At 43.3% G+C, this 25625-nt stretch overlaps 2 protein-coding genes across 8 annotated transcripts; one reads left to right on the top strand and one right to left on the bottom strand.

Moving 5' to 3' along the window:
• Window positions 1-197: 197 nt before the first annotated feature.
• Window positions 198-4633, bottom strand: LOC139557587 (DAZ-associated protein 2-like). Its single transcript, XM_071372589.1, has 4 exons — window positions 4401-4633; window positions 3401-3519; window positions 3030-3272; window positions 198-2772 (listed from the first exon to the last, which is right to left on the bottom strand). The coding sequence occupies exons 1-4, from the start codon at window positions 4411-4413 to the stop codon at window positions 2644-2646; spliced, it is 504 nt and encodes a 167-aa protein (XP_071228690.1). The 5' UTR covers window positions 4414-4633; the 3' UTR covers window positions 198-2643.
• Window positions 4634-14914: 10281 nt separating this feature from the next.
• Window positions 14915-23749, top strand: LOC139557586 (POU domain, class 6, transcription factor 1-like). 7 transcript variants are annotated; one of them, XM_071372584.1, is made up of 12 exons: window positions 14915-15908; window positions 16867-16962; window positions 17476-17520; window positions 18167-18383; window positions 18532-18686; window positions 18987-19245; window positions 19372-19580; window positions 19810-19929; window positions 20168-20419; window positions 20595-20730; window positions 20918-21086; window positions 21590-23749. In XM_071372584.1, the coding sequence occupies exons 2-12, from the start codon at window positions 16909-16911 to the stop codon at window positions 21936-21938; spliced, it is 1965 nt and encodes a 654-aa protein (XP_071228685.1). In that variant the 5' UTR covers window positions 14915-15908; window positions 16867-16908; the 3' UTR covers window positions 21939-23749. The 7 variants fall into 7 exon arrangements, with proteins under 7 accessions (XP_071228685.1, XP_071228687.1, XP_071228682.1 ...); XM_071372581.1 differs by having other exon boundaries at window positions 15357-15908; window positions 19369-19580; XM_071372582.1 differs by having other exon boundaries at window positions 15357-15687; window positions 19369-19580.
• Window positions 23750-25625: the final 1876 nt, after the last annotated feature.

Here is a 25625-nt window from a genome sequence, read left to right on the forward strand (position 1 = left end):
TGACACATCTGATTTTATAAATGATGGAAAAGCACTCGGAACAGGTAGCATTTCAAATTTCCAAAATATCCTTTATTCTAAATTTTTCACCTTAAATGTTATGTTTAGTATAAAAAGTTAACTGCACCAGAGTTTTCCTCCAGACGCATGTCTCAAACCAAAGTGACACTTAGTAATCTTAAAAGAAAGTACTGTAGTCCATCAAATCACTTTTAATACATATCCATATTATAAAAATGTTAGAGAATCCCTGAACTATAAATGTCCATAAATCCTTCAACAGGAACTTTTATTCCACACTGGCTGTGGTTGGCATGGCATCTACTGGTAAGCATTACGGTACATCATATTGCTAGGTCTAAGCTGCGTTACAAACATGAGTCAGGTCTGGGACAGAAAGAAACTAAACAAAATTGTATGAGCCTTTTGCTTACATTTTGAAAGCTGTGACCCCTTTATAAACCGTATGATGCATCAGTGTGTGTTTGGGAATGGGATACACATTTACAGCTGTGCAAAATGAGTGACATGACAACCATGTTTGGAATGGTAGCTAGTCATGTGATCAGTGTAACCAAGAGCAGATGCAGTCTGATGATACATAATGTGCAAACAGGTTGCATGCTAGGCTAGCAGGTTTCCAGACAGCTGATCAACTGACCAAAGTAACCTGGAATTCACATTTCAGTGAGGACTACTTGTTTTAATGAGGGCCACAACTATCAAATCTAGGCTATTAAGTCGGATACCCAGTGACACATGAATTTTGATCATAACATACAAGACATGAGTTGCATTACATAAGGAAAAATAAAGAAATTGCACTGAATGTTAATGTTTAAACCAAAATATCAAATTCTTGAATCTAGGCGTTTTCACAAACTGGATCAAACCTAGTGTTAGATATGACTTAAAAAGGTTCTACGGTAGTTCAATTAGCAGCGCACGTAAGTGTATTGGAAAAGAAACAGTTGTGTAAGCTCGACTGATACAATGCATATTTATTAATAAGAAAATGTATTCATAAATAATGGTGTGGCTTAACACTACAATTAACAAGTCGGGCAAGGGGAACCATATGCAAGTGATTTGCTGCAGTCCTAAAACATTTAGGAACCTCACCCTTTTGGAGTGAAGACAGTTCAATGAAATTCCTTCAATAAGTTGTACAGGAAAGAGCAGCCTTTGCCTAGAGCTGTATTTGCAGGTTATTAGCATTTGTACTAAAAACAAGTAGCAAAATCTATCATTTCCAAAGTGTACATAAATTAAATTGTGGCATTTCTATAAAAATTAGCAATGATACATCTTCACAAAATTCAAAGTTGTACAGAGCAAAAGTGCAAAAAGGCATGCAGAACCACCTAGTCGCAATTACATTAAACAACATTTAATCACCCCATTACAAAATACAGCAACAAATGCCAGATCGAAGGTCTTAAGTACCTTCAAACCCATCATCACTGTTTGATATGTTTCCTTTTAAAATGTGCCATATTTGAATTATTATAATTAAGTCACAACCAAACATTTTGTAGTGCAATCTAGACCATATCTTTGGTACAACCATCTCCGTGGTTATACTTACAAAGTAAGTAACTAGTAATTGATTCAAACAAATCACTTGAAGATGAGACAGAAAATAAACAAACTGGTTATATTTTAATTGAACCCGCAAAGGCTTCATAACACTGCAGCCCTTATAACCTACTGATCTTAGTAGGTTATTCTACCTTACTTGACAGTACTTTTTTGTGTTTTAAGAACAGGTCGTGGGTGCCATTATTTTACTTAACGAAACACTGGGATGATGTTCAACTCTGGGTATCCGACTTAGGGGGAAAAAATAACAGCAAAAATGTAAAGCCAACCAACCCATTCGATGATCCAAATCTCAATTTGGAAAATCACACTGAATTTCATTCTTAAGTATTTTAAGTTAACTCGCTTTTATTTAAGTCACGGTGCTGTTTGGCTCCCGATTATGTTCATCTACAGTTGCCCAAGAAGGTACAGTAAACCACCATGGCATGTAATAGTCTGGTTAGAATTTTGTAATCCATTCTTGTTTGTTTTGGTTCTTGTTTAACATACCAGTATACTATTATACTACAATCCGGTGGCCGGAGAAACTGATTTTTAGATAGGCCTACTGGGCATATTCAACATGCCATGCAACAGCAAAAAAAAAAAATCAAGTATATGTGATGCACTGCTTGGATCATTAGCACTCTTTGTGAGGAAGACATGAGGCCGAGTCCAAAAACATGAAAAACTGAAATAATAAAGTACAAAAATGGTGACAGTTAAGAGTTTAGAGCAATGTCATTCACTCAAATAGAAAATATAGCCAGTAACATATGAAATGTGTTTTGACTGAAGACAGCAGCACTATCCTTGTAAGGTCAGGGAACCGGTTCAGAAGCCCAAATTATGAATAAGTAATTAAGACTTGACTCTGGATCGAAAGTGGAGTACTGTACCTTTTATCAGGGCTCTAAAGTATTACATTCCGTTAAGTGATATCAGTATTGTGGCATGGCCAAGCAGCCCGAAAGGGGTTGGCGGATGGGACAGGAAAGGGAATCATCATTTTGAATGAGGGAGAGGAGTATGGGGAGAAGTTGTGGCAAATGCTGGCTGTTACCAGATGGTGTACCCACCATTGGAACCACCCATGAAGAAGTTGTTCTTGCGCTGTGTCATCATGACGTTGGCACCCTGCATGGCGGCCAGCTGAGCTGCATTAGGCATGTGGCCAGGAGGTGGGGGCTGTGATGTGTTTAGGTGAGGGAGAAAGAAAGTCATATGCATGAGTAACTTTACCAATATCTGTTACTCAACAACACAGGCAATATACTTGGCTCCTCCCTTGTACTTATGGTAATCGATGACTTTCCCTCACGTGGTTGTCTAAGTCTTAAGTAGACACAAATTGAAAGGAAACAACAAAAAACAGCAAACACACCACCCACCAGGAATTGAGCTTGACACCCCTGATATAGCCTAGGTGTTTTGCAGATACTCACAGGGATGGAAGCACTGTTGCTTTGACCAAATCGAGCACCAGCATCATATCCTCCCTCCACTAGCACAGCGGAGCCAGGGGGATACATGGCTCCCATGGGGTAGTATGCCATGGGGACGTTGTGGCCCATTGGTCCAACAGCCATGGACTGGGGCAGTTGCATGTACATCTGAGTGCCAGGGTACTGGGCCATTTGCTGTAGCTGGCCAGCCTGAGATGGGTGCACATACCTGGGCTGATAAATCTTTGGAGTAATGGAAAGAGGATGAAAGGGGGAGTGTTAGAGACAGTCTGTCAGTGTGTTTGTATTGATATGATTGTGAATACTTCACAAAAGTAGATAACACATTTATTCCAAGTACAAATGGTTACCTCAGAGTATGCAGGTGGTGCATCTGTATAAGGGGGTGCCTGAGGAGACACTTGCATTGCAGGGGGGTAGATGGGTGCACTGCTCTGCTGTGGGTACACAGCTTGCTGGGGATAGGAACCTGTGATACACAAAATAATATTATGCTATTATCACTACCAACACTTTGTTTTACTCAAACGTCACACAATTGCAAAACATTATTGAATGCTAGATTGTTAATCAATGACCACTCTTCGTGGGGTCGGAATAAAGCTGATTTTTCCAGTTCAGGGATACAATATGGGCATCACTAGTTAACACAGCCACAGTCATAAACACCGTTTATTTCTACAATTTATCTTCTTTAAAATCAGATTTAAAACCTAACCCATACACCTAACCTTAAATAAAAAAAATCTATGAAATTGTAAGATGGACAATTTTGACTTTGTGGCTGTGTTGTCTAATGGGAACAATACAGTATTTTCAATCAAACTTCCGTTCCCACTGAAACGGATGTGGGAACTCCGCTCAGGCGTCTTTTTACGCCTGCTACATTAGGTTAATATACTACAGACCGTTCTAACAAAAGAAATGTACCTATGACTGGCTAACAGATCAGAAAAATACTTAATCAATATGATGATTACAGTTGGCTAGTCAGAACAATACAGTTAGTCAATTTACATAAGTGACTATGACAGGTCCTACTGTTAACTCGCTAACACGTTAGCTGAATAGTGTTGTATTCATGGTTGAGGTCAGTGTACGCGGCTAAGCGCTAATTAGCCTGTAACTAACGCTAGCTAACGTTACGTATTTGGCAACACATATATAAGCTAGCTGGCTACTTACCGGTCGACTCTTACAATTTAAACAACTGTAACTATTTATCTAATTCATAATGAAAACACTAACGACGTCGGCCAAGTAGACCGCGCAGTCTAGCGTTTAGCTAACTAACGTTAGCCGCTGTTAGCTAGCTTATACAACAATGATTTTGGACGTTAGCTAAATTACCTTTGTTGTTCATTGTCCTGAATTGGTGTGTGGTTTTCTGAGTCGAAGACGATGATTCTGAAGTTGTATGTATTTTTCTATCAGGACCGTTTTAATACTAAAAACGGCGATAACAGTTCAGAGTTACGTGACCGTTCACTTCCTTGTTTTTCTCTGGATTTTCTGATTGTTGTGATGTGGATGCAGTTAGCTACGTAATGTAGGTTCCCTTCAATGGGGGGGATTCGATTATCTGTCCCGGATTACCCAGTTTGGAGGTGTTTGCGTTGGATGAACGTAATTGTATTCGTGTTGGGGCCGGGATGACTCCCGCGCGTGAGCGGTGAGCCAGGTGTGCCCCGTTCAAAGCCCACGGTGAAATCGGCTCAAAACAAAAGTGACATAGCCTAGGTTAGATTAAGCACGTGGAGTAATGAGTAGGATTCCTTGTTTTCACATGAAAAAGTGATTGCTTCTGATAAAAACTGCTTTCCCAATGATGAACTAGTTTAAAAATTCCGACATATATTTTATGGAAAAGAGATGTATGTTTCTGGACGATGCACCATGCCGCCTTGTTGACAACATGACCGAGCCACGCACATTGCTGTTCGAATTTTGCCCGTTTACGTCACGGGCCATAGACCGGTACACCCCGGCTCAGGTCAATAGAACTCCCTCAATGGCTCCGCTACTCCCATTCAATTGGTGAAAGTGTGTGAGCTGATGTAAATTGTTTTACATTATTTAACTGGTTCAATTTTGTTGGTAGTGTAATATATTTACTGCATGTTCCATGGTATGAGAAACATGGGCACCTTTACTAGACCTAGATACAAACTGTTCGATAACATTAATGAGAATGAAAAACAAATATTTGCAATAGTCAGCAAGGAGCTAATCGTGAAGATGCCTTCTCACACACACCAACACATGAATGAAGATGCCTTATTCACGTCTGTGTTGATGTGAGTGGACCATGATAGTTCATTAGTGATGTGGACCAGAGGAACTTGAAGCTCTCGATCCGCTCCACAACCACGTCGATGTGGTTGGGGCGTGCTCGGCCTTTTGTTTCCTGAAGTCCACGATGTCGTGTCTTGCTGAATCATAGTGGAAACAGTAAGAAAACATTAACGACGTTGCGTTGGTCAAGTAGACCTCACAGTTTAGCCAGCTAACTGACGCCAGCAGCTGTTAGCTAGCTAGAGAGCTCTTTTGTATTGCTCCTAATAATGACAACGCCTCTTCCCCCTCAGGAGATTATAAATATTCGGCGTGGGCCCTCTTATCCTTAATTCATTTATTAATTTAACCTTTATTTAACTAGGCAAGTCAGTTAATAAGAAAAATATATTATTTATAATGATGGCCTACACCTGCCAAACCCGGACGACGCTGGGCCAATTGTGCGCGCCCTGTGGGACTCCCAATCACGGCCGGTTGTGATACAGCCTGGAATCGAACTAGGGTGTCTGTAGTGACGCCTCAAGCACTGATATGCAGTGCGCCCCCTCCCACACAAAAAAAGTTATACAGCTGCACCATAGAGAGCGTCATGACTCTACCTCACTGCTTGGTATGGCAACTGATTGGCATCCAACCGCAAAAGCCGATGCTACTGTTTATAATCAATCCTGTCACGTTATCCCTAAAAACCCATTTGAAATGGATAATTTATCTGTAACGGCAGATTTCCTCCTCTTCGTCTGAGGAGGAGGTGTAGCAGGGATCGGACCAAAGCGCAGCGTGGTTAGTGTTCATCATGTTTAATAACGACAAAAAAACGTGAACACTACAAAATAGAAAACAACAAATGTGGAAAACCGAAACAGTCCTATCTGGTGCATAGACACAAAGACAGAAGACAACCACCCACAAAACCCAACACAAAACAGGCTACCTAAATATGGTTCCCAATCAGAGACAATGACTAACACCTGCCTCTGATTGAGAACCATCAGGCCAAACATAGAAACGGAAAAACTAGACACACAACATAGAATGCCCACTCAGCTCACGTCCTGACCAACACTAAAACAACGAAAACACAAAAGAACTATGGTCAGAACGTGATATTATCAACATGATTTATCAATTGGCAATATCTCACCACATCAACACTAATGGGTGATGATATGGATAACATAGCATATTTATTGAAAATATTTTTTATACATTATTCTGATCATTAGGTGACCGGTAGTCAATTCTTGGCAGGATTATTTTAGCTTTAATGATAGAGGACATTGTGATTGAACAGACAATAGAGAGCACTGGCTACAGGTTCAGTGGACCCACTTATTGTATGTGATGCCTTTAAATGTGCCGTTAAAGGCTTTTCAATTACATTTTCATTCCAAAAAATGGTCTCGTCAACGGAGAATAGAACATCTAACATTAGACATCAATGGTGTAGATAGGCTAAATGTATACAGAAGCACTGAATAATCTAGACGCAAAACAAAAATAGTTTGAGGAGCTTATTCAGGAAAGATCTGGTTTCATTTATCTGAAAAACAGACTAAATTGGATGGGGAATGGCGAAAATTCACCAAGTTTTTCCCTAAACCTTCAATATAGAAACGCGACCAAAAAGAACCTACAAAAAATATTAACAAACGATGGAAAAATCCTTCTCACCAACAGCGATTTTGTTCTCCTGTCAAGTTCATACAACCTCACTTGACGAGGAGTTTTGTGACATCCTTCTCCCCACAACAACAAAAAATCTTCTGCAGGCCTAACTAATTGCACATGACAAACTATTGTTAGCAATGGATTCATTTCAGACGGGGAAAACCCCTGGTCTCGACGGCATTCAAATAGAGATATATCAAACTTTGTATGAACTACTGAAATATCCATTACTATTATGTTTTAATTACTCATAAATGGCAAACTGTCAGACATCCAAAAGGAGGGACTGATTTATCTCCTACTAAAGCAGGAGCCAGGGGAGCAATACAACGACCCAGTCTCTAAAAAAATGTGGAGGCTCCTCACCTTTCAATGTTGTGAGGCAAATAAATATTGGCAAAATCTATTGCTCATAGAATAAAAAACATCTTACTGGACATTATTCGTCATGATCAGACGGGATTCTTAAAGGAAGATATATTGGAGACATTAGAAAACTACTTGAAATAATGGAAAACTATTTTAATGAGAATGCAGGGAAGCCAGGTATAATCTTTATAGCATATTTTGAGAAAGCTTTTTATACAGTATGTCTAGGATCTGTTTATACAGTGTCACGACCCTCTCCTTGTTCGGGCAGCTTTCGATGTCACAGGTTTTCTAGCCGCCACCGATCCACTTTTCATTTTCCATTTGTTTTGTCTTCATTGTACACACCTGGTTTCCATTCCCATAATGATATGTTCCTTATTTAACCCTCTGGTTCCCCCTTGGTTTTGTGCTTGTTTGTTCGTTTTAGGTTGGTCTGTATTTGTGAGCTTGATTATTTTCATCTTGGAATATTTGTTGTTTTGAGTAAAGTTAGGTGAATTACTCATCTCTGACTCCGCCTTACCTGCTACACCTAGACACCTTACAGAAACATGCACCTGAAAATGGAGTCAGCAGGTGCACAAAGCCCTCCTTTGTTAGTAGAGGAGAGCGTCCAGCAGCACGCGACCATGTTGCATAGTCTCGGCACAGTCATGGAACGCGTGCTGCAAACAATGGAGCGATGGGAGAGAGGAGGTTGTCCAGCACCCCCATCATCATCACAACAACCTACACCGCTGTCCACCCCTCCTTCACCTGGTCTCAGTGGGATTTGGCTTGCGCTCCCGAGGGAATATGATGGGACGGGTGCCAGGGATTCCTTCTCCAGCTGGAGCTCTACCTGGCGACCATACACCCGGCTCCTTCGGGACGCGAGAGAGTGTCCTCCCTCGTCTCCTGTCTATCCGGGAAGGCTCTGGAGTGGGCCAACGCCGTATGGGGAGAGGGCGACGTGGACCACTATGAGGATTTCACCCGCCGCTTCTGGGTGGTTTTCGACCATCCGCCTGAGGGTAGAGTGGCGGGGGAACGCTTGTTTCACCTAAGGCAGGGGACGAGGAGAGCACAGGACTTTGCTTTGGACTTCTGAACCCTGGCTGCCGGCACGGGATGGAAGGACAGGGCCCTGATCGACCATTACCGGTGCAGTCTGCGCGAGGACATCCGTCGGGAGCTGGCCTGCATGGACACCACCCTTACATTCAACCAGCTGGTGGACCTGTCCATCCGGCTGGATAACCTGCTGGCCACCCGCGGACGTCCAGATCGGGGTCCGTCAGTTCCATCCCCCAGCACCTCCGCTCCGACACCCATGGAGCTAGGAGGTGCTGCTCTTAGGGTGACCGGAGGGGGGGCCAATTCCCTGCACCATCTGTAACCGCAGAGGGCACACTGCTGGTTGGTGCTGGGGGGTTCCTCAGGGAGTCGAGGAAGCAGGCAGGGAACTGTCGTGTCACCCCAGGTGAGTAGGCACCAGACTCACCCAGAGCCACCTGTTGCTCACATGTTTGTGTTTATAGAATTTCCTGAGTTTTCCCCGCATTCCCAGCATAAGGCGCTAGTAGATTCAGGCGCAGCTGGGAACTTTATTGACCGTTCATTTGCCCATAGTTTAGGGATCCCCATTGTTCCTGTTGATATGCCCTTCCCTGTACAGGGCCCCATACACCATGACAGCGCAATACACAAGGGGTGGAACATTGGCAAAGGTACCCACAGGACAAACAGAATAATATTAGTCTGAGGAGAGATTAAATAACATTAATACAACAAAAATTATTCAAAACACACCTTTAGTTTACACCAAAGTTAAACAGATGTATTTTTTCTTCATAATAAGCAGGAGTAATATTCTTAGATCAGAATGACAGCAGCCTGTACTTCTATCCATGTCACTAAAGACTAACAGAAACAAAAGACAAAATTAACTAGAATGGCTTATCTTTTCTTCCCAACCCACCAAGAGGTAACATGTAGATATACACATTTACTTTCAAAGCATACACACGAAACACACCATAGTAGCAATAAAAACAAAAAATAAACTGAGATAGTCGACCATTAGGGTCAGGGCTGATTAGGGAGGCTATCGCTCCACTATGCATGGTTACGCAGGAGGGTCATGAGGAGAGAATCAGTCTCTTCCTTATTGATTCTCCTGCGTTTCCCGTGGTGCTGGGCCTACCCTGGTTGGCCTATCATGACCCCACTATTTCGTGGTAACAGAGGGCTCTCAAGGGATGGTCACGAAAGTGCTCGGGGAGGTGTGTAGGTGTTTCCATCGGTGCGACTACGGTGGAGAGTCCAGACCAGGTCTCCACCATGCACATCCCCTCAGAATATGCAGATTTGGCTCTCGCCTTCTGTAAGAAGAAGGCGACTCAACTACCACCCCATCGACGGGGGATTGTGTGATAATTCTCCTGGTAGATGCAGCACTTCCCAGGAGTCACGTGTATCCTCTGTCACAGGAGGAGACGGCAGCTATGGAAACATATGTCACCGAATCTCTGGGGCAGGGATACATTCAGCCTTCCACTTCACCTGCCTCCTCAAGTTAATTTTTTGTGAAGAAGGATGGAGGTCTGCGCCCGTGTATTGACTATCGAGGTATCAATCAGATCACTGTGAGGTACAGCTACCCGCTGCCTCTCATAGCCAGTGCGATCGAGTCAATGCACGGGGCGCGCTTCTTCACAAAATTGGATCTCAGGAGCGCTTACAATCTGGTGCGTATCCGGGAGGGGGACGACTGCATTTAGTACCACCTCTGGGCACTATGAGTACCCCCTTTTGGAGCATGACCTGTACGTCAAGGCGGAGAAATGTCTATTCTTCCAACAGTCCGTCTCCTTCCTAGGGTACCGCATTTCCACATCGGGTGGAGATGGAAAGTGACCGCATTTCAGCCGTGCGTAATTGGCCGACTCCCACCACGGTAAAGGCTCCCGTGCTGGCTCATCCGGATCCCTTCTTGGCATTCATAGTGGAGGTGGACGTGTCCGAGGCTGGGATAGGAGCTGTGCTGTCTCAGCGCTCGGGTACGCCACCAAAGCTCCGCCCCTGTGCATTCTTTTCGAAGAAGCTCAGCTCGGCAGAGCGAAACTATGATGTGGGGGACCGGGAGCTGTTGGCTGTCGTAAAGGCTCTGAAGGCGTGGAGGCATTGGCTAAACACCCTTTTCTCATCTGGACTGACCACCGCAATCTGGAGTACATCCGGGCGGCGACGAGACTGAACCCTCACCAGGCAAGGTGGGCCATGTTTTTCACCCGTTTTGTTTTCACCCTATTCTACAGACCAGGTTCCCAAAATGCTAAGGGAGACGCACTGTCCCGGATGTATGACACAGAGGAGCGGCCCATGGATCCCACTGCCATACTTCCGGCTTCTTGCCTGGTGGCACCGGTGGTGAGGGGGCTGGACGCGGACATCGAGCGGGCGTTACGTACAGAGCCCACTCCCACCCAGTGTCCAGCTGGGCGTATGTACATTCCGTCTGCTGTCTGCGACCGTTTGATCTATTGGGCCCACACGTCACCCTCCTCTGGTCATCCTGGCATCGGTCGGACAGTGCGCTGTCTTAGTGGGAAGTACTGGTGGTCATCCTTGGCTAAGGATGTAAGGGTTTATGTTTCCTCCTGCTCGGTGTGCGCCCAGTGCAAGGCTCCTAGACACCTGCCCAGAGGGAAATTACATCCCCTACCCGTTCCACAACGGCCGTGGTCACACCTGTCGGTGGATTTCTTGACGGATCTTCCTCCGTCACAGGGAAACACCACGATCCTGGTCGTTGTGGATTGGTTTTCTAAGTCCTGCCGTCTCCTTCCTCTGCCCGGTCTCCCTACGGCCCTACAGACTGCGGAGGACCTGTTCACCCACGTCTTCCGGCACTACGGGGTGCCTGAGGACATAGTTTCTGATCGGGGTCGCCAGTTCACGTCCAGGGTCTGGAGGGCGTTCATGGAATGTCTGTGGGTCTTGGTCAGCCCCACCTCAGGTTTTCACCCCGAGAGTAACGGGCAGGTGGAAAGAGTTAACCAGGATGTGGGTAGTTTTCTGCGGTCCTATTGCCAGGACCGGCCGGGGGAGTGGGCGGCTTTCATCCTCTGGGCAGAGATGGCCCAAACTCACTCCGCCACTAACCTATCTCCCTTCCAGTGCATACTAGGTTATCAGCCGGTTCTGGCACCGTGGCATCAGAGCCAGATCGAGGCACCTGCGGTGGATGAATGGTTTAGGCGCTCGGAGGAGACCTGGTACGCCGCCCATGTGCACCTGCAACGGGCCATAAGGCGGCAGAAGGCGAGCGCCGACTGCCACCGCAGTGAGGCCCCGGTGTTTGCACCGGGGGACCGGGTCTGGCTCTCGACCCGAAACCTGCCCTTCCGCCTGCCCTGCCGGAAGCTGGGTCCGCGGTTTGTGGGGCCATTTAAAGTTCTGAGGAGACTGAACGAGGTTTGTTACAGGTTACAGCTCCCCCTGATTACCGTATTAACCCCTCGTTCCATGTGTCTCTCCTCAGGCCGGTGGTGGCTGGTCCACTCCAGGAATCTGATGGGCGGGAGGTTCCTCCGCCCCCTCTGGACATCGAGGGGGCCCCGGCGTATGCTGTTCGAGCCATCATGGACTCAAGGCGTCGGGCGAGAGGCCTTCAGTACCTCGTGGAGTGGGAGGGGTACGTCCGGAGGACAGATGCTGGCTGCTGGTGGAGGACATCCTGGACCCTTCATTGCTGCGGGAGTTTCACCGTCTCCACCCGGATCGCCCTGCGCCTCGTCCTCCGGGTGGTCCCCGAGGCCGGTGACGGCGTGCTGCTGGAGCCACGCGTCAAGGGGGGGGGGGGGGGGGGGGTACGGTCACGACTTCCGCCGTCACAGGTTTTCTAGCCGCCACCGAGATCCACTTTTCATTTTCCATTTGTTTTGTCTTCATTGTACACACCTGGTTTCCATTCCCATAATTATATGTTCCTTATTTAACCCTCTGGTCGCCTCATGGTTTTGTGCATGTTTGTTCGTTGTAAGTTGGTCTGTATTTGTGAGCTTGATTATTTTTCTTCTTGGAATATTTGTTGTTTTGTTAGGTGAAGTTAGGTGAATTACTCATCTCTGTGTCCTGCGCCCTGATTCCGCCTTACCTGCTACACCTAGACACCTTACAATACAGTGCATTCGTAAAGTATTCAGACCTCTTAACTAGAGCCTTATTCTAAAATGTATTAAATAGTTTTTCCCCCTCATCAATCTACATACAAGACCCCATAATGACAAAGCAAAAACAGTTTTTTAGAAATGTTTGCAAATGTATTCAAAATAAAAAACTGCTTTCACATTTACATACAGTTGAAGTCAGAAGTTTACATACACCTTAGCCAAATACATTTAAACTCAAATTTTCACAATTCCTGACATTTAATCCTAAAAATTCCATGTATTAGGTCAGTTAGGATCACCACTTTATTTTAAGAATTTTAAATGTCAGAATAATAGTAGAGAGAATGATTTATTTCAGCTTTTATTTCTTTCATCACCTTCTCAGTGGGTCAGAAGTTTACATACACTCAATTAGTATTTGGTAGTAGAAAGAGGAGGAAGGGAAGCGCTACTAAGGTACACTATAGTATATTTTGGTAGATAGAAGGTGCTCTTTGGTAAAAGGTGTAAATTGATCATCAAAAAGAAAGGAGGACCAAGGCACTCTTCATATAATTAATTAAAATGCCTTTATTAGTATGGCATGTTCAATAGAAACAAAGTTGTTTAAAAACCGACGCGTTTCGGCTGCATGGCCTTCGTCAGGGAGTACAGAAAAAGGAGAATACAATGTCCTCTTTTGAAAGGCTTTTCCAATTAGCCCTAATTAGAAGAGGGAGTGGTTACCAAATTGGACACACCTAGTAAGCAATAATATACACATGAAAAGGTGAAATACTGTAGCTATGTTATCATGAGCATACAACTCCAAGCTAGAAGCATCAGAACACCCAGAGAGGCAGTTCCAACCCTAACCATGACTGGGAGAAGTGTCCAGAACAAGAAAGCAATATATTCCACAGTACTCCAGACCACAGCAAAACATGAACAACAGTCCAAACATAGCTAGAGGGCAATTGAGCAAAATGTCCACTAGATGACAGCAAATGGATCCATCACGACCCTACAGGAAGGGTGAGAAATCCATATCTTCATTTAAACCAGGGTACTTAGTGGCCTGTAGTTTGTAAATCCAAAAACTTTCCCTTTGGTTTAACTTGGTAGCATTGCCTTTAAATTGATTAACTTGGGTCAAACGTTTCGGGTAACCTTCCACAAGCTTCCCACAATAAGTTGGGTGAATTTTGGCCCATTCCTCCTGACAGAGCCGGTGTCACTGAGTCAGGTTTGTAGGCCTCCTTGCTTGCACACACCTTTTCAGTTCTGCAACATGATGCTGCCACCCCCGTGCTTCATAGTTGGGATGGTGTTCTTCGGTTTGCAAGCCTCCCCCTTTTTACTCCAAACATAACAATGGTCATTATGGCCAAACAGTTCTATTTTTGTTTCATCAGACCAGAGGACATTTCTCCAAAAAGTACAATCTTTATCCCCATGTGCAGTTGCAAACTGTAGTCTGACTTTTTTATGGTGGTTTTGGAGCAGTGGCTTCTCCCTTTTGAGCGGCCTTTCAGGTTATGTTGATATAGGACTTGTTTTACTGTGGATTTTGATACTTTTGTACCTGTTTCCTCCAGCATCTTTACAAAGTCCTTTGCTGTTGTTCTGGGATTGATTTGCACTTTTCGCACCAAAGTACGTTCATCTCTAGGAGAGAGAACGCGTCTCCTTCCTGAGCGGTATGACGGCTGTGTGGTCTCGTGGTGTTTATACTTGCGTACTATTGTTTGTACAGATGAACGTGGTACCTTCAGGCGTTTGGCAATTGCTCCCAAGGATGAACCAGACTTGTGGAGGTCTACAATTTCTTCTTCTGAGGTCTTGGCTGATTTATTTTGATTTTCAAAATACATCCACAGGTACACCTCCAATTGACTCAAATGGTGTCAATTAGCCTATCAGAAGCTTCTAAAGCCATGACATCATTTCTGGAATTTTCCAAGCTGTTTAAAGGCATAGTCAACTTAAATCTGAATTTTTACCTAATTTGAGCATATTTTTTTCAAATGTTAAACCAACAGTACCTTATACATCCAGTTGTTTCTCCGTTTGTAACTCACCCACCAAAAATCTGCTGTTTTACATTTGTTATTTGTGTTGGTCTAATTCCTAAAATGGAAAAGCTCTGTGCTCTATAGTGATAATAGTTCACATGCTGCTCTTCGATATCCCAGGTTTGTGGCATCGATAAACAAATAATTTAATATTTTCTTCAAAGTCAGATGTTTATATGTTATGTATAAAAGGCATCTGTATGCAATGTTCACTATTCATTTTTCTTTGAATTGTTGGGGTTCAGGTATTTGACATAATAGATTTTTTTGTAATTTTTTTTTAACCCCTTTTCTCCCCAATTTCATTATATCCAATTGGTAGTTATAGTCTTGTCCCATCTCTGCAACTCCCACACGGACTCGGGAGAGGAAAAAGGTAGAGGCATGCAGCCTCCGAAGCACGACCCCGTCAAGCCGCCCTGCTTCTTGACACACTGCTCGCTTAACCCGGAAGCCAGCCTCATCAAGGTGTTGGAGGAAACACCGTACAGCTGGTGACCAAAGTCAGCGTGCATGAGCCTGGCTGCCACAAGGAGTCGCTAGAGCCAGCCAAACCCTCCACTAACCCGGACGATGCTGGGCCAATTGTGCGCCGCCTCATGGGCCTCACGGTCGCGACCGGCTTCTACACAGCCCGGGATCGAGCACGGATCTGTAGTGACGCCTATAGATTGCTGAGCCACTCGGGAGGCTTGACGTGATTGATGGGTGACTAGGTGCATTGTTGTCAAGTAAATATGCTTATTTATTCATGATTATGGATACATTCTGCAACGAGTTAGCTGGTTTTGAATCTGCAACAGAACATGTCAACAAGTTAGTTCTGAATTGCTTTAATACAGCAGTGCATTCGGACACCATTAATTTAAAAAGATTTCACCTCGTTCATATACTGCATATAATTTTATAGATGCACTGTCCCTTTAAGGCAGCCATGGCTCCTCTCGAGTCGAGGCCGACGTTTTTCAATGCAAGATTTTTCCTTGCATAAATTATGTTCATGACGTAGTGCTAAAGGCCACATTTTTAGTAATTTTGGTGGACTTTACAGCAGAAGTCGCTTTCAGGAGGCATATGGAGGAATATGTGGGTAATCTGAATTGCAGTACCAAAGGACCGTCATTAAATATTGAGAAAGAAAGGATCCTCACGTTGCCAACCCTCCTTATCAATGCAAATATATCTTTTGTGTGCAGCCATAGCGCCTGACTGGTGCTGTGAGATGCATTTTTAATTATGTGTGACTAAAACAAACTGTGGCAAAGCTTTTTAAAAGGGGAGAACCACAGAAATAATTTTTTTTTACGGTAAGTTGTTTGCTAAAATAGCATGCGTAAGATTACCATTGGCTATATGGCGCGACGAAATGGCGAGAGGAAATTAGTTTTTTTCGTTAATATGCAATGCTCTTAATTAGCATAATTTATATATTTATGATAAATAGAGGGAAATACATAAAATGCAGTCCCCAAGCATGGAATTGCGGGTCATTTTTTTCTTGCGCATATTTTATGGGTAACATCGTGTCCTCAAATAGGTTACACGGCGAGATTTATTGGGGCTAGATTAGGGGTGGCCAGAGTACGGGGATCAACACCTGCGGAAGTTTTGACAGATCTATAATTTCTGTGTTGTGGTGTGCTTCGCGCTTCTGATCTTTTTGATATTACGTCAAAATATAAACAATTCGAATAGGCGTTTGTCAGCTATAATCATTCTAGAAGGCTAGATTTGTTGGGGACGTAGGCGGGCCTGTATCTTCTAGGCCGCTTATGATCAAGAAGCTGCCAATTCTTGGTGCATTATATGTTTATTTTGTCATGAAGACATAAATAAAGTAATACAGTCAATTATTATCACTGTGTGTAGCCCCCAGTATACAAGTACACTGGACTAAATATCCTAGGTGTGACTTCTATTTATATTTCTGTCACTTGTGTGGCATCATATGATTTGTTGGTTTTATACCCCTTAACTACAGCTAGAAACCAAATTGTCACAGTATTAGATAAGACACTAATGCCCATAAGACACTGTGGGAGTGCTATTTAAACGGTTTGCTATTGAACAGTCATTCTTTACATAGCTATAATAATAATAATAGTTTCATCTGGAGTAGCACAAATGTCTCCAACCATTAGGCCTACTTCATAGATTTAATAGAAAAAGTATCAGCACACCACATAGATGGGGAAAAAACTATTCACATAGGCAAGCCTAATACCTGGTAGTTTTGATGTTACAGTATTATCTTTCCTTACTTAGAATGTCAAGACAATGACTGCTTGGTGGTGAGAGCACTAAACCATGGACCCTCAGGATCTCCCTGCTACTGATGCACCAATCACTGTCAATGAACAGGTACCACTAACTGCTTTGTAAACACAACATGATTTCACGTTAGTTATACACCCCTGCCCAAATGTCCTAACTCTCTGTTGCCTCTGCTTCATAGTCCTGTGTCATAAGCTATTGCCACATCCATGTCACCATGTATTTGGAATGATTAACCCCACACAGTAATCTTGAGGTTGATATAGTAGCTATCCAAATGTCATCAATTAATACCGATTCGGTAACACTCCTAAGGTTTCTGCTATACTCTGTCATGCTTATTGATTAATTGTGTATGTCTACTCCATCTGTGTCCTTTACACTCATAGTCAGCTAACTAAAGCAATGTCTTTTTTGAATTACGAGCGGGGCTCTCAGAAAGCATTGTTTGAGCTGCTTGTTCGCTGATTTTTGTTGTAGTCATGTTTTTTTTCTCCCATTTGTGTGCGTTTATTTTTGTTCATTGTGCCCTAACGTGTGTGCTTGGCCTCTCTGTTCTCCTTAGCCATTCACTGTCTGACTGCAGAAATATTTTTTCAGCCATTAGGTTCCTGCACTTTGAAATACCCTGCCAAAGACAACCAGGTATGCATCCCTTCTTTCCTGCATTGCACTCTCTCTGTCTACACCTTTCTCTCCAGCTCAGGTTTTCTCCCTGCCTCTCCTTCACATCTTTTATGGCTGGATCCACTCATACATCATGTGCTTGCTTTGTTATATTTACTAATAATATACAAATTGGATAATTAGGATAGGATACAGATAGGGACAAGCTGTCTACCACTGTTGACAAGAACTATGACAGGTAATACTCCTATGGCATGGTTTGCTCATGTGTAAACTCATGTTCTGTTCCACATGTAACCAATACACATGGTCCTCTACCTGAGTTGTCTCAATAGGTTGAGACTGAACGGTACTAAATATAACTCAATACATCAGTGGAACGATACTGAGCCTAGTTAGATATTTATACCATATCATTGTATTATTACTACATGATTACCTCTCGGCCCTCCTCCTCATCATGACTCGGAACAAAAACATCCACGCTGCTGAGAATAGATGATGATGAGTCATTTATTGTGTATAGTTGCGTGACTTCTATTCATAAAGCGTCTCAGGAGTGCAGATCTAGAATCAGGTCCCTTCTGTCCATCTTATCCGTTATGATCTGAGACCCTATGAATATGGACCCTGGTCTTGTGTTGTGCTCTCCAATGCTGTGTAGGTGATAGTGATGTCTGGTCATGAGACGATCCGAGTCCTGGAAGTGGAGGTAGATCAAGCCTCTCTTCCATCCTCAGTGCCTGATGGGAGGACTGATTCGGGGGGTGAAGATGGGGGTAATCAGGCCACGGAGCAACCTGAGGCAGGCATGCAGGACAGCCCGAGACCACCCCACAACACTGGGGGAGTAGGTGAGCCTTTTGTAGGATACCGATATGGTAGGTTAGACTCCATGCAATACAGATTATACTACATTTTGTTTACCGTTTCAGTGTAAAAATATTTCAGTTTTAAAAACAGAATTTAAGAGTGAGGTGTGGTGTGTGCTGATGGTAGAATAGCAGTGTTCTCTCTCTGTGCTGTCAGTGCTGGAGGACCAGGTGGTGTCTGTGGAGTCTGCAGACTCTGGTGTCCAGACTCTAGCACAGACTGCAGTTCCCATCAGCGTCTCCCTGTCACAGTCACAGACCACCATGCCCATCACTGTGCAGAGCTTACAGGGCTTGCAGGGCTGTCAACAGGTGAGAACAATTAAACAAAAATAACTTTTCAACTACTTTTAGTGTAGTCATCGGTCATCCTGTTTATTTTTTTCCCCCACCCTCTTCTCCTTTTCCTCTCCCATGCATCACACATTATCTGTCTGGATCTCATCTCTTCCTCCCTCATAACCCTCTTCCTCCTCCTCCTACCATCTACTACCACCTCCTTCTACCCCTCATCCTCCTCATACCCCTCTTTCCACCTCATACCCATCCTCCTCCCCCTGCTCCCACTCCTCCTCCTCCTCCCCCTCCTCTTGATCCTCCCTCCTCTTGTAGGTTCTGACCCAGGAGGGTCTGGCCACTCTGATGACGGGGATGATGGCCCAGACAGGCTCCCTGGCCCAGCCCCTGCTCATCCCCATCAGCATGGCAGGGTCCATGGGGGGCCAAGGACTGGCTGTCCTCACCTTCCCCACCAGCAACGTAGCCACACTCCCTGGCATTTCAGGTGCCAGCCAGGCCGGAAGCCTCCTCAAACTACCCTTTGCTGGCTTGCAAGGCTTACAAGGATTGCAAAGCTTACAAGGGCTGCAAAGTAAGACATGGCAGAGATACACACCTCAGAATGCAAAGCATTAATCAACATTGAATCAACAGTCAAGATTTATTTGGCTACCACATGGAGCTTTACCTGTATGTTTGTTCTCTTCTTTCCCAGCAGCCACTGTGCTAAACTCTGTCCAGCCCCAGCAGACATTCTTCCAGCCTCAGACTGCATCACTACAGCAAGTCCAGGCAGCTATGCAGCAGGCTCAGCAGAACTCACAGGTGACTGCAGCCCAACTAGGCCAGGCCATGCCAGCCGTCTCTCAGCCCAGCGTGTCTGTGGCAACACTCCAGTCTGCAGGCCTCTCCATCAACCCTGCCATTGTAAGAATGTGTTTCTCTATTGTTATTGTGATGTGTGTGCATTTGTTTTTCTGTGCTAGACATGTGTGTTTGGATTGATAGTCAGCAAGCCATGTTTTTTACTTCAATGTTTGGACATGTCTGTGAATAACTTGAGCAAAGAACCTAATCCACATGAATATACGTTGTATTCAAAATGATCACATTATCGACAGTAGAATAATCTGGATGCCTCCGTTTCTTTCCCCAGATCAGTGCTGCGTCTTTAGGGGCTCAGCCTCAGTTCATCAGCGCCCTTACTTCCACTCCCATCTTCACCAGTGCCATGTCCGGAATCACCAGCCAGATCATCACCAACGCACAGGGACAGGTGTGCAAACATGCAAATATTTAACAAGCTCACTATTTAGCAAGCACCAAATTAAGAATCACACTATTTTAACCAAGCGGTTTTAACTGTCTATTACAGTTGTATAAACTGTCTATAAAAACTGTTAATTAAGTTTATAAAGAACTTATAAACCCTCTTTAAACCCTTATATCCTATAACTTGTTGTACAGTGTTACTGACAAATACATACCCTAATTCTCTTCAATGTGGCCTCCAGGTGATTGGAACCATCCCCCTGATGCTGAACCCTGCATCACTGACTGGAGGGGCTGCTACTCAGACTCTGAATCTCCAGGGCCTCCAGGGTCTGCAAGGCCTGCAGGTGCAGACAGTCCAACCACAGCTGGTTCTGAACACCCAGGGCCAGATCATTGCCACCATAGGGAATGGACCTGCTACAGTCCCCACATCTGCAGCTGTAATGCCTAAGCCTACTGCTCCTGTGACATTCTCCAAGCCCAGCACTCAGGTACTATAGGCCTTCCCCCTCCATTCATTTGTCCCTATGAGTGGTTATTTGAGTGGTTATTTGAGTGGTTATTTGAGTGGTTATATTTTGTGTGAACATTCGGTTAAACTGGAAATGGTTGGTCTTTGTTGGATGTAACCATTAACCCATTGCTGACATTGACATTTCCCCTCAGGCTCAGGTAACAACAGTTACGCAGTCACCTGTGGTCATCGCCCCACAACCGTCTGCAATGAAGACAGTCACTCCAATCTCCTCCTTAGTCCCTATAACCTGTGGAGACACACCCACTGTCAGCCAGCTCGTCAGCAGTGCGTGGTTTCACTTTGTTTTTGTTTTTTTAATTTTCCATTTATTTAACAAAGGAAATTCACATTGAGATTGAACATCTTTTTCAAGCGAGCCCTGGCCAAGAAAAAGCACATGTTCTCTCCAAACATTGATCTTGTTTTACAAGTAGTTTGATATTTATTCTGGTTTGTCTCTTCCCATCTTAAGAGCCACAGCAAGGGGGCACAGATGAGGAGGGCATTAATCTGGAAGAGATTCGAGAGTTTGCCAAGAACTTCAAGATCCGCCGGCTATCCCTGGGGCTGACGCAGACACAAGTGGGACAGGCCCTCACGGCTACAGAGGGTCCGGCCTACAGTCAGTCTGCCATCTGCAGGTAAACTCCTCTGACCTACTGGGTGGTGGCATCCCAGCACAGTAGATAGAATGGATTTCAGAAACCTATCAAATATGATAAATAGTGAATGTTGGTATGCTATGGACAATGTAGTTCAAAGGCTACATTTTGAAAGTCTTCTTACTCGTAGGAAAAGCACAGGACGGTGACAAAAAATACTTAGAGACCAGTGCCCAGATTCACAAAACCTTAAGAAGAAATTTCTTCTTAACTGACATTTTTTCCTTAACTATAGACTTAAGAAGCAAGTTAATCAAAGTTGCTATTCCTCAAAAAGGTTCTTGCAAATGTTCTTGGCCTATTTCTTATGTTTCTCCTTAAGCAAAAAGTTAAGAAGAAATTAGATTCTTGAAAATAGTTAGAGACCAGATGAAATGGGGTTAGGTGTTATTTTGAAGAGTAGATGTCGGGTACAATCTAGTTGATCAGCGGCTACTGTGTAATTCGTTTAAAAGTTGTTGCTCCTCTGTTGCCTCTTGCAGGTTTGAGAAGCTGGACATTACACCTAAGAGTGCTCAGAAGCTGAAGCCTGTGCTGGAGCGATGGCTTGCCGAAGCTGAGTTGTGGAACCAGAAGGGTCAGCAGAATCTAATGGAGTTTGTGGGTGGTGAGCCGTCCAAGAAACGCAAGCGTCGCACCAGCTTCACCCCGCAGGCTATTGAAGTGCTCAACATCTACTTTGAGAAGAATGCCCTGCCCACGGGCCAGGAGATTACGGAAATCGCTAAGGAGCTCAACTATGACCGTGAGGTTGTCCGCGTATGGTTCTGCAACAGGCGGCAGACACTGAAGAACACCAGCAAGATCAATGCGTTTCAGGTTCAGCTGTAAGCCTGTGCAGTAAGTAGGCGTGGACTAGTGGGGAAGTTGGCAGAACAGGATAATCAGCTAAAGAAGAACGTTTTGTAAAGACAGTAAAACAGTAAACCCTAGTAAGTTTCAAATTATATGGACTTTGGGAAGAAAATGAAAGACTGAATAACTCTTGAACTGAGTCTTACTGTATGGGACATAGAATAATCACTTATCTCCATATTTTTTGTGTGTGTGGGAGAGAGAAAAAAAGACATTGCATGTGAAACGTGATGGGGTTTAATGTTCACAAATCCTCTTATCAGTTTGACAACCTCTTGTTTCATTTATTGTTATACCATGTTATTATGTAAAACAATGGATGAAATTTGATAAGTGGTTTTATACACTTACAAGAACGTTTTTGTGAATTGTGTGGCAAATGCCTCAACAAATATTTGGTTACATTACATTGTTACAGTTGTACAATGTCAAATTACTCCATTCAGATATTATGCTGGTGCCACCAAAATAGTTTTGGAATTTGTATCTCTTTATTAAGTTTGTGTGATTCTGTGTGTGTAATGTGTGAATGTAGTCCTAATACTTTAAGAAAGTATTCTGAGTCGGAAAAAGTTTACCATGGTAAAGGTTGTCATTTAGATGAGTTAATCTGTAAAAGCCACTTACAAATCTATTGTTTTAAATAGTTAACAGATGACTGTGCTGTGTGGTCTATGAGCAGACAATACATAGTGAAAAGAGTTGAAAACATTCCCTGTCTCAAATAAGTCAGGCGTCAGTGCTGTTTAATAATGTGTACTGTGTATTGAAAATACTTACATAACATAAACAAATCATCAAATTAATCAAATTGATTGAATAAGACAACTTGTCTATGTGAATTAATTGATTCATATATTGTAGTTTTGATTCATAGAAAATACGGTTTCTCCACTGAAAGGAATGTTCAATTAGGGACAAACAAAATTGAAGGACTTAAGGCTTGCCATCCCTTTTCTATAACCTTGTAATTCTTTGCACTTTAGTGACTTTAAAGTTATCTGTAGCAAATACCAACTGGTTACCCATCATATTTAAGTGGTCGATAAGTAAATGTTTTGCATGGCATACAGATTTCTGAAATGTTTTAACGATCAAACTTCTGTGCGCCACTAGCATTAGTTTTGTAAGGTGATATTTACTTTAGGCAGTGGTATTTCAAAGAAAGAGAATAAACTACAATACTTTATTCTGGCCCAACTGCATATAATTTGTCTATGTCTGTGATATGCCATGCTGAGCAGTGTAACAATTCATTTGTTCCTCATACTTGCCTTTTATGATTGACAATATGTTTTCAGAGAGAAAGGAATTAACTTATATGAATCCTGTGTTATGTTATACATACACAACTGCCATTTCAGAGGTAGCTATAACCTACAACTTTTTTAAATTTTCACCAGTGAATTGTCTGTCTGAATGATTTTGAGATGACAGAATGCAAATGCAAATCGTAGGTGAACACATTTTAATAGTGTAGTTCTAAGAATTAAACTAATTCTACTAATCATTTTGTTCATGTTGGGCATATGAAAATGTGTGCAGTATAAAACCAGCGATACATCTGAATTACTGAATACAGCTGAATTACTGCACTGTTGGAGCTAGAAACACAAGCATTTCACTGCACCTGTGATAACATCTGCAAAATATGTGTACGCGACCAATTACATTTCATTTTTATTTCAATTGAATCTGTGTGAGATCATTAAAGTGATTAAACTGTTGGATCATTTTGGATCATGGCATTCTCTGCCAAATATTAATAAATGCTTACTGAAAACCTCCCATGTGTTATTGTATTGTGTACCACTATGACTCTTGACTTAATTATGTCTTTGTTCTTATGTGATTTATACCAATCACTTGTCGCTTCTCTACACCAAATGCCTTTGCATAAGCATTATGGTTCTAGCCAGGCTTCCAAAGATCTAAAATCCTGGATATATGGAGCTTCTGCCTTATTTCACATCTATCCCGTCTCTTCAGATCTACAAACACGGGTAGTTCCGGACGAGGCAACCGTAAATTATTTTCCACTCAAATGCAGTAGGTGGCGATCGTGTACTTGTGCCACATAAACTAGTCTGGTTAGAACACCATAGAATCCAGTAAATATTTTAAGTGAACATGTAAGAACACATTACTATGCTTTCTTGAATATATTCACTGATTAATCTAAGGACCATAAAATAGGGAGGACAGGTGCAGCTTTTTAGAGTTCCTAAGTTTAAGGTGGCAGTGACAAATTGAATTGAGTTGCTGGCCATAGTCTTGGCTGCAGAATGGATGGAGGAGGTGATGAGCTTGATGAGCACTGATGAGCTTAAATTAATTTGTGTCACAGAGCAGACACGATGTATTGTATGAGATTTTGCAGTGCCTGTTTAGGGTGAGATAGATGGGGGTATTTGCGAGGTTCCTCTGGGTACCAGCTCATGTGGGAGTAGAGGGGAATGAGATGGATGTTCTCGCCCGGCAGGCACTCAAACATCCTAATTTTGACATGGACACGCCAATTAGTAAAGCAGAAGCCAAGGGGCTAATAAGAACGGTGGTTAAAAACAATTGGCAAGAGTTGTGGAACAGGGAGGGGAAGGGAAGACAAGTATAAGATCCAGGAAAAGGTGGGGGCTGAGAAATCTCAACTAGTAAGAGCTAAACAACCAACATGTGTGTTCATGAGAGTCTCTCCTTTCCATAGTGTGTAGCCTAAACCGTTCAGACGCTACAGCCGTTTTCGCTAGAAGACCGATTTTCAGCATGTCTCATGGTCTGACAAACACTGCTGTAGCCCTGCCACCTTTCACCGCAGATGCGGAACTCCAACATAGGCAGATTTTATGGACTGAGACGCAGCCCATGCAAAACGTTATCTCTAGTTTAAACAGACGGATTTGTATGGGGATTTTTTTATTGTGCTAATTGGATTTCCACGGGGCACAGACATCGACTCTAGGGGGTTTAATGGGTAGGGTTTAGAATAGACCTTCCCTGTCTCTTTTCCACACTACAGTCCAGTTGACGGCGGTAATGCACCTTTAAAGTTGGTTGCCAACCACCATTTAAAATCTAAAGAACAAGAAGAAGAAACTGTGACAGAAGACACCTCCATTCCGCCAGCAAGAATAAGCAAGACCTAGCAAGAATAAGGAAGTGACCTCGGTGATTTCCATTCAAAATAAAGGACCCGCATTGAAAATGTCAAAAAAAAAAAAAATGGTTGAAAAGTAAAAAAATGTATGAGGAAATGTTAGCAGTCCTAGAATTTTGTTTAACAATATGAAAAAAGAAAAAGGTGAATCGCCTTTATAGCACAAATAATATAGGATTGACATTATTGTTAGCGGCATTAAAAGTAATGATTACTAGGTAGTTATCATGGTAATGTAACAGGGTTGGTTATGTTTCCACTTGCCTCTAAAGAAATGTGTATTTAATGTTCAAGCATTCTTATTGGTTAGTTGAACTCTGATGACAATAAGGTGTGTTGTGATTGGCCCCGCTTGCAGATAGGGGGAGATCGTGAACGTCAGGTCTTCCCAGTAGGAAAATGTAATGCAAGTGGTAGGTCACGTTCTGAATAGTGTTTTCTATTTTCTATTTTACAATGTGTACAAGTTTGCTGTACGTTACTGATTTATACATGTGTGGGTATATGGT

The sequence above is a fragment of the Salvelinus alpinus genome, chromosome 28 (assembly GCF_045679555.1).
Source record: "Salvelinus alpinus chromosome 28, SLU_Salpinus.1, whole genome shotgun sequence".
Taxonomy (NCBI): Eukaryota; Metazoa; Chordata; class Actinopteri; order Salmoniformes; family Salmonidae; genus Salvelinus; species Salvelinus alpinus.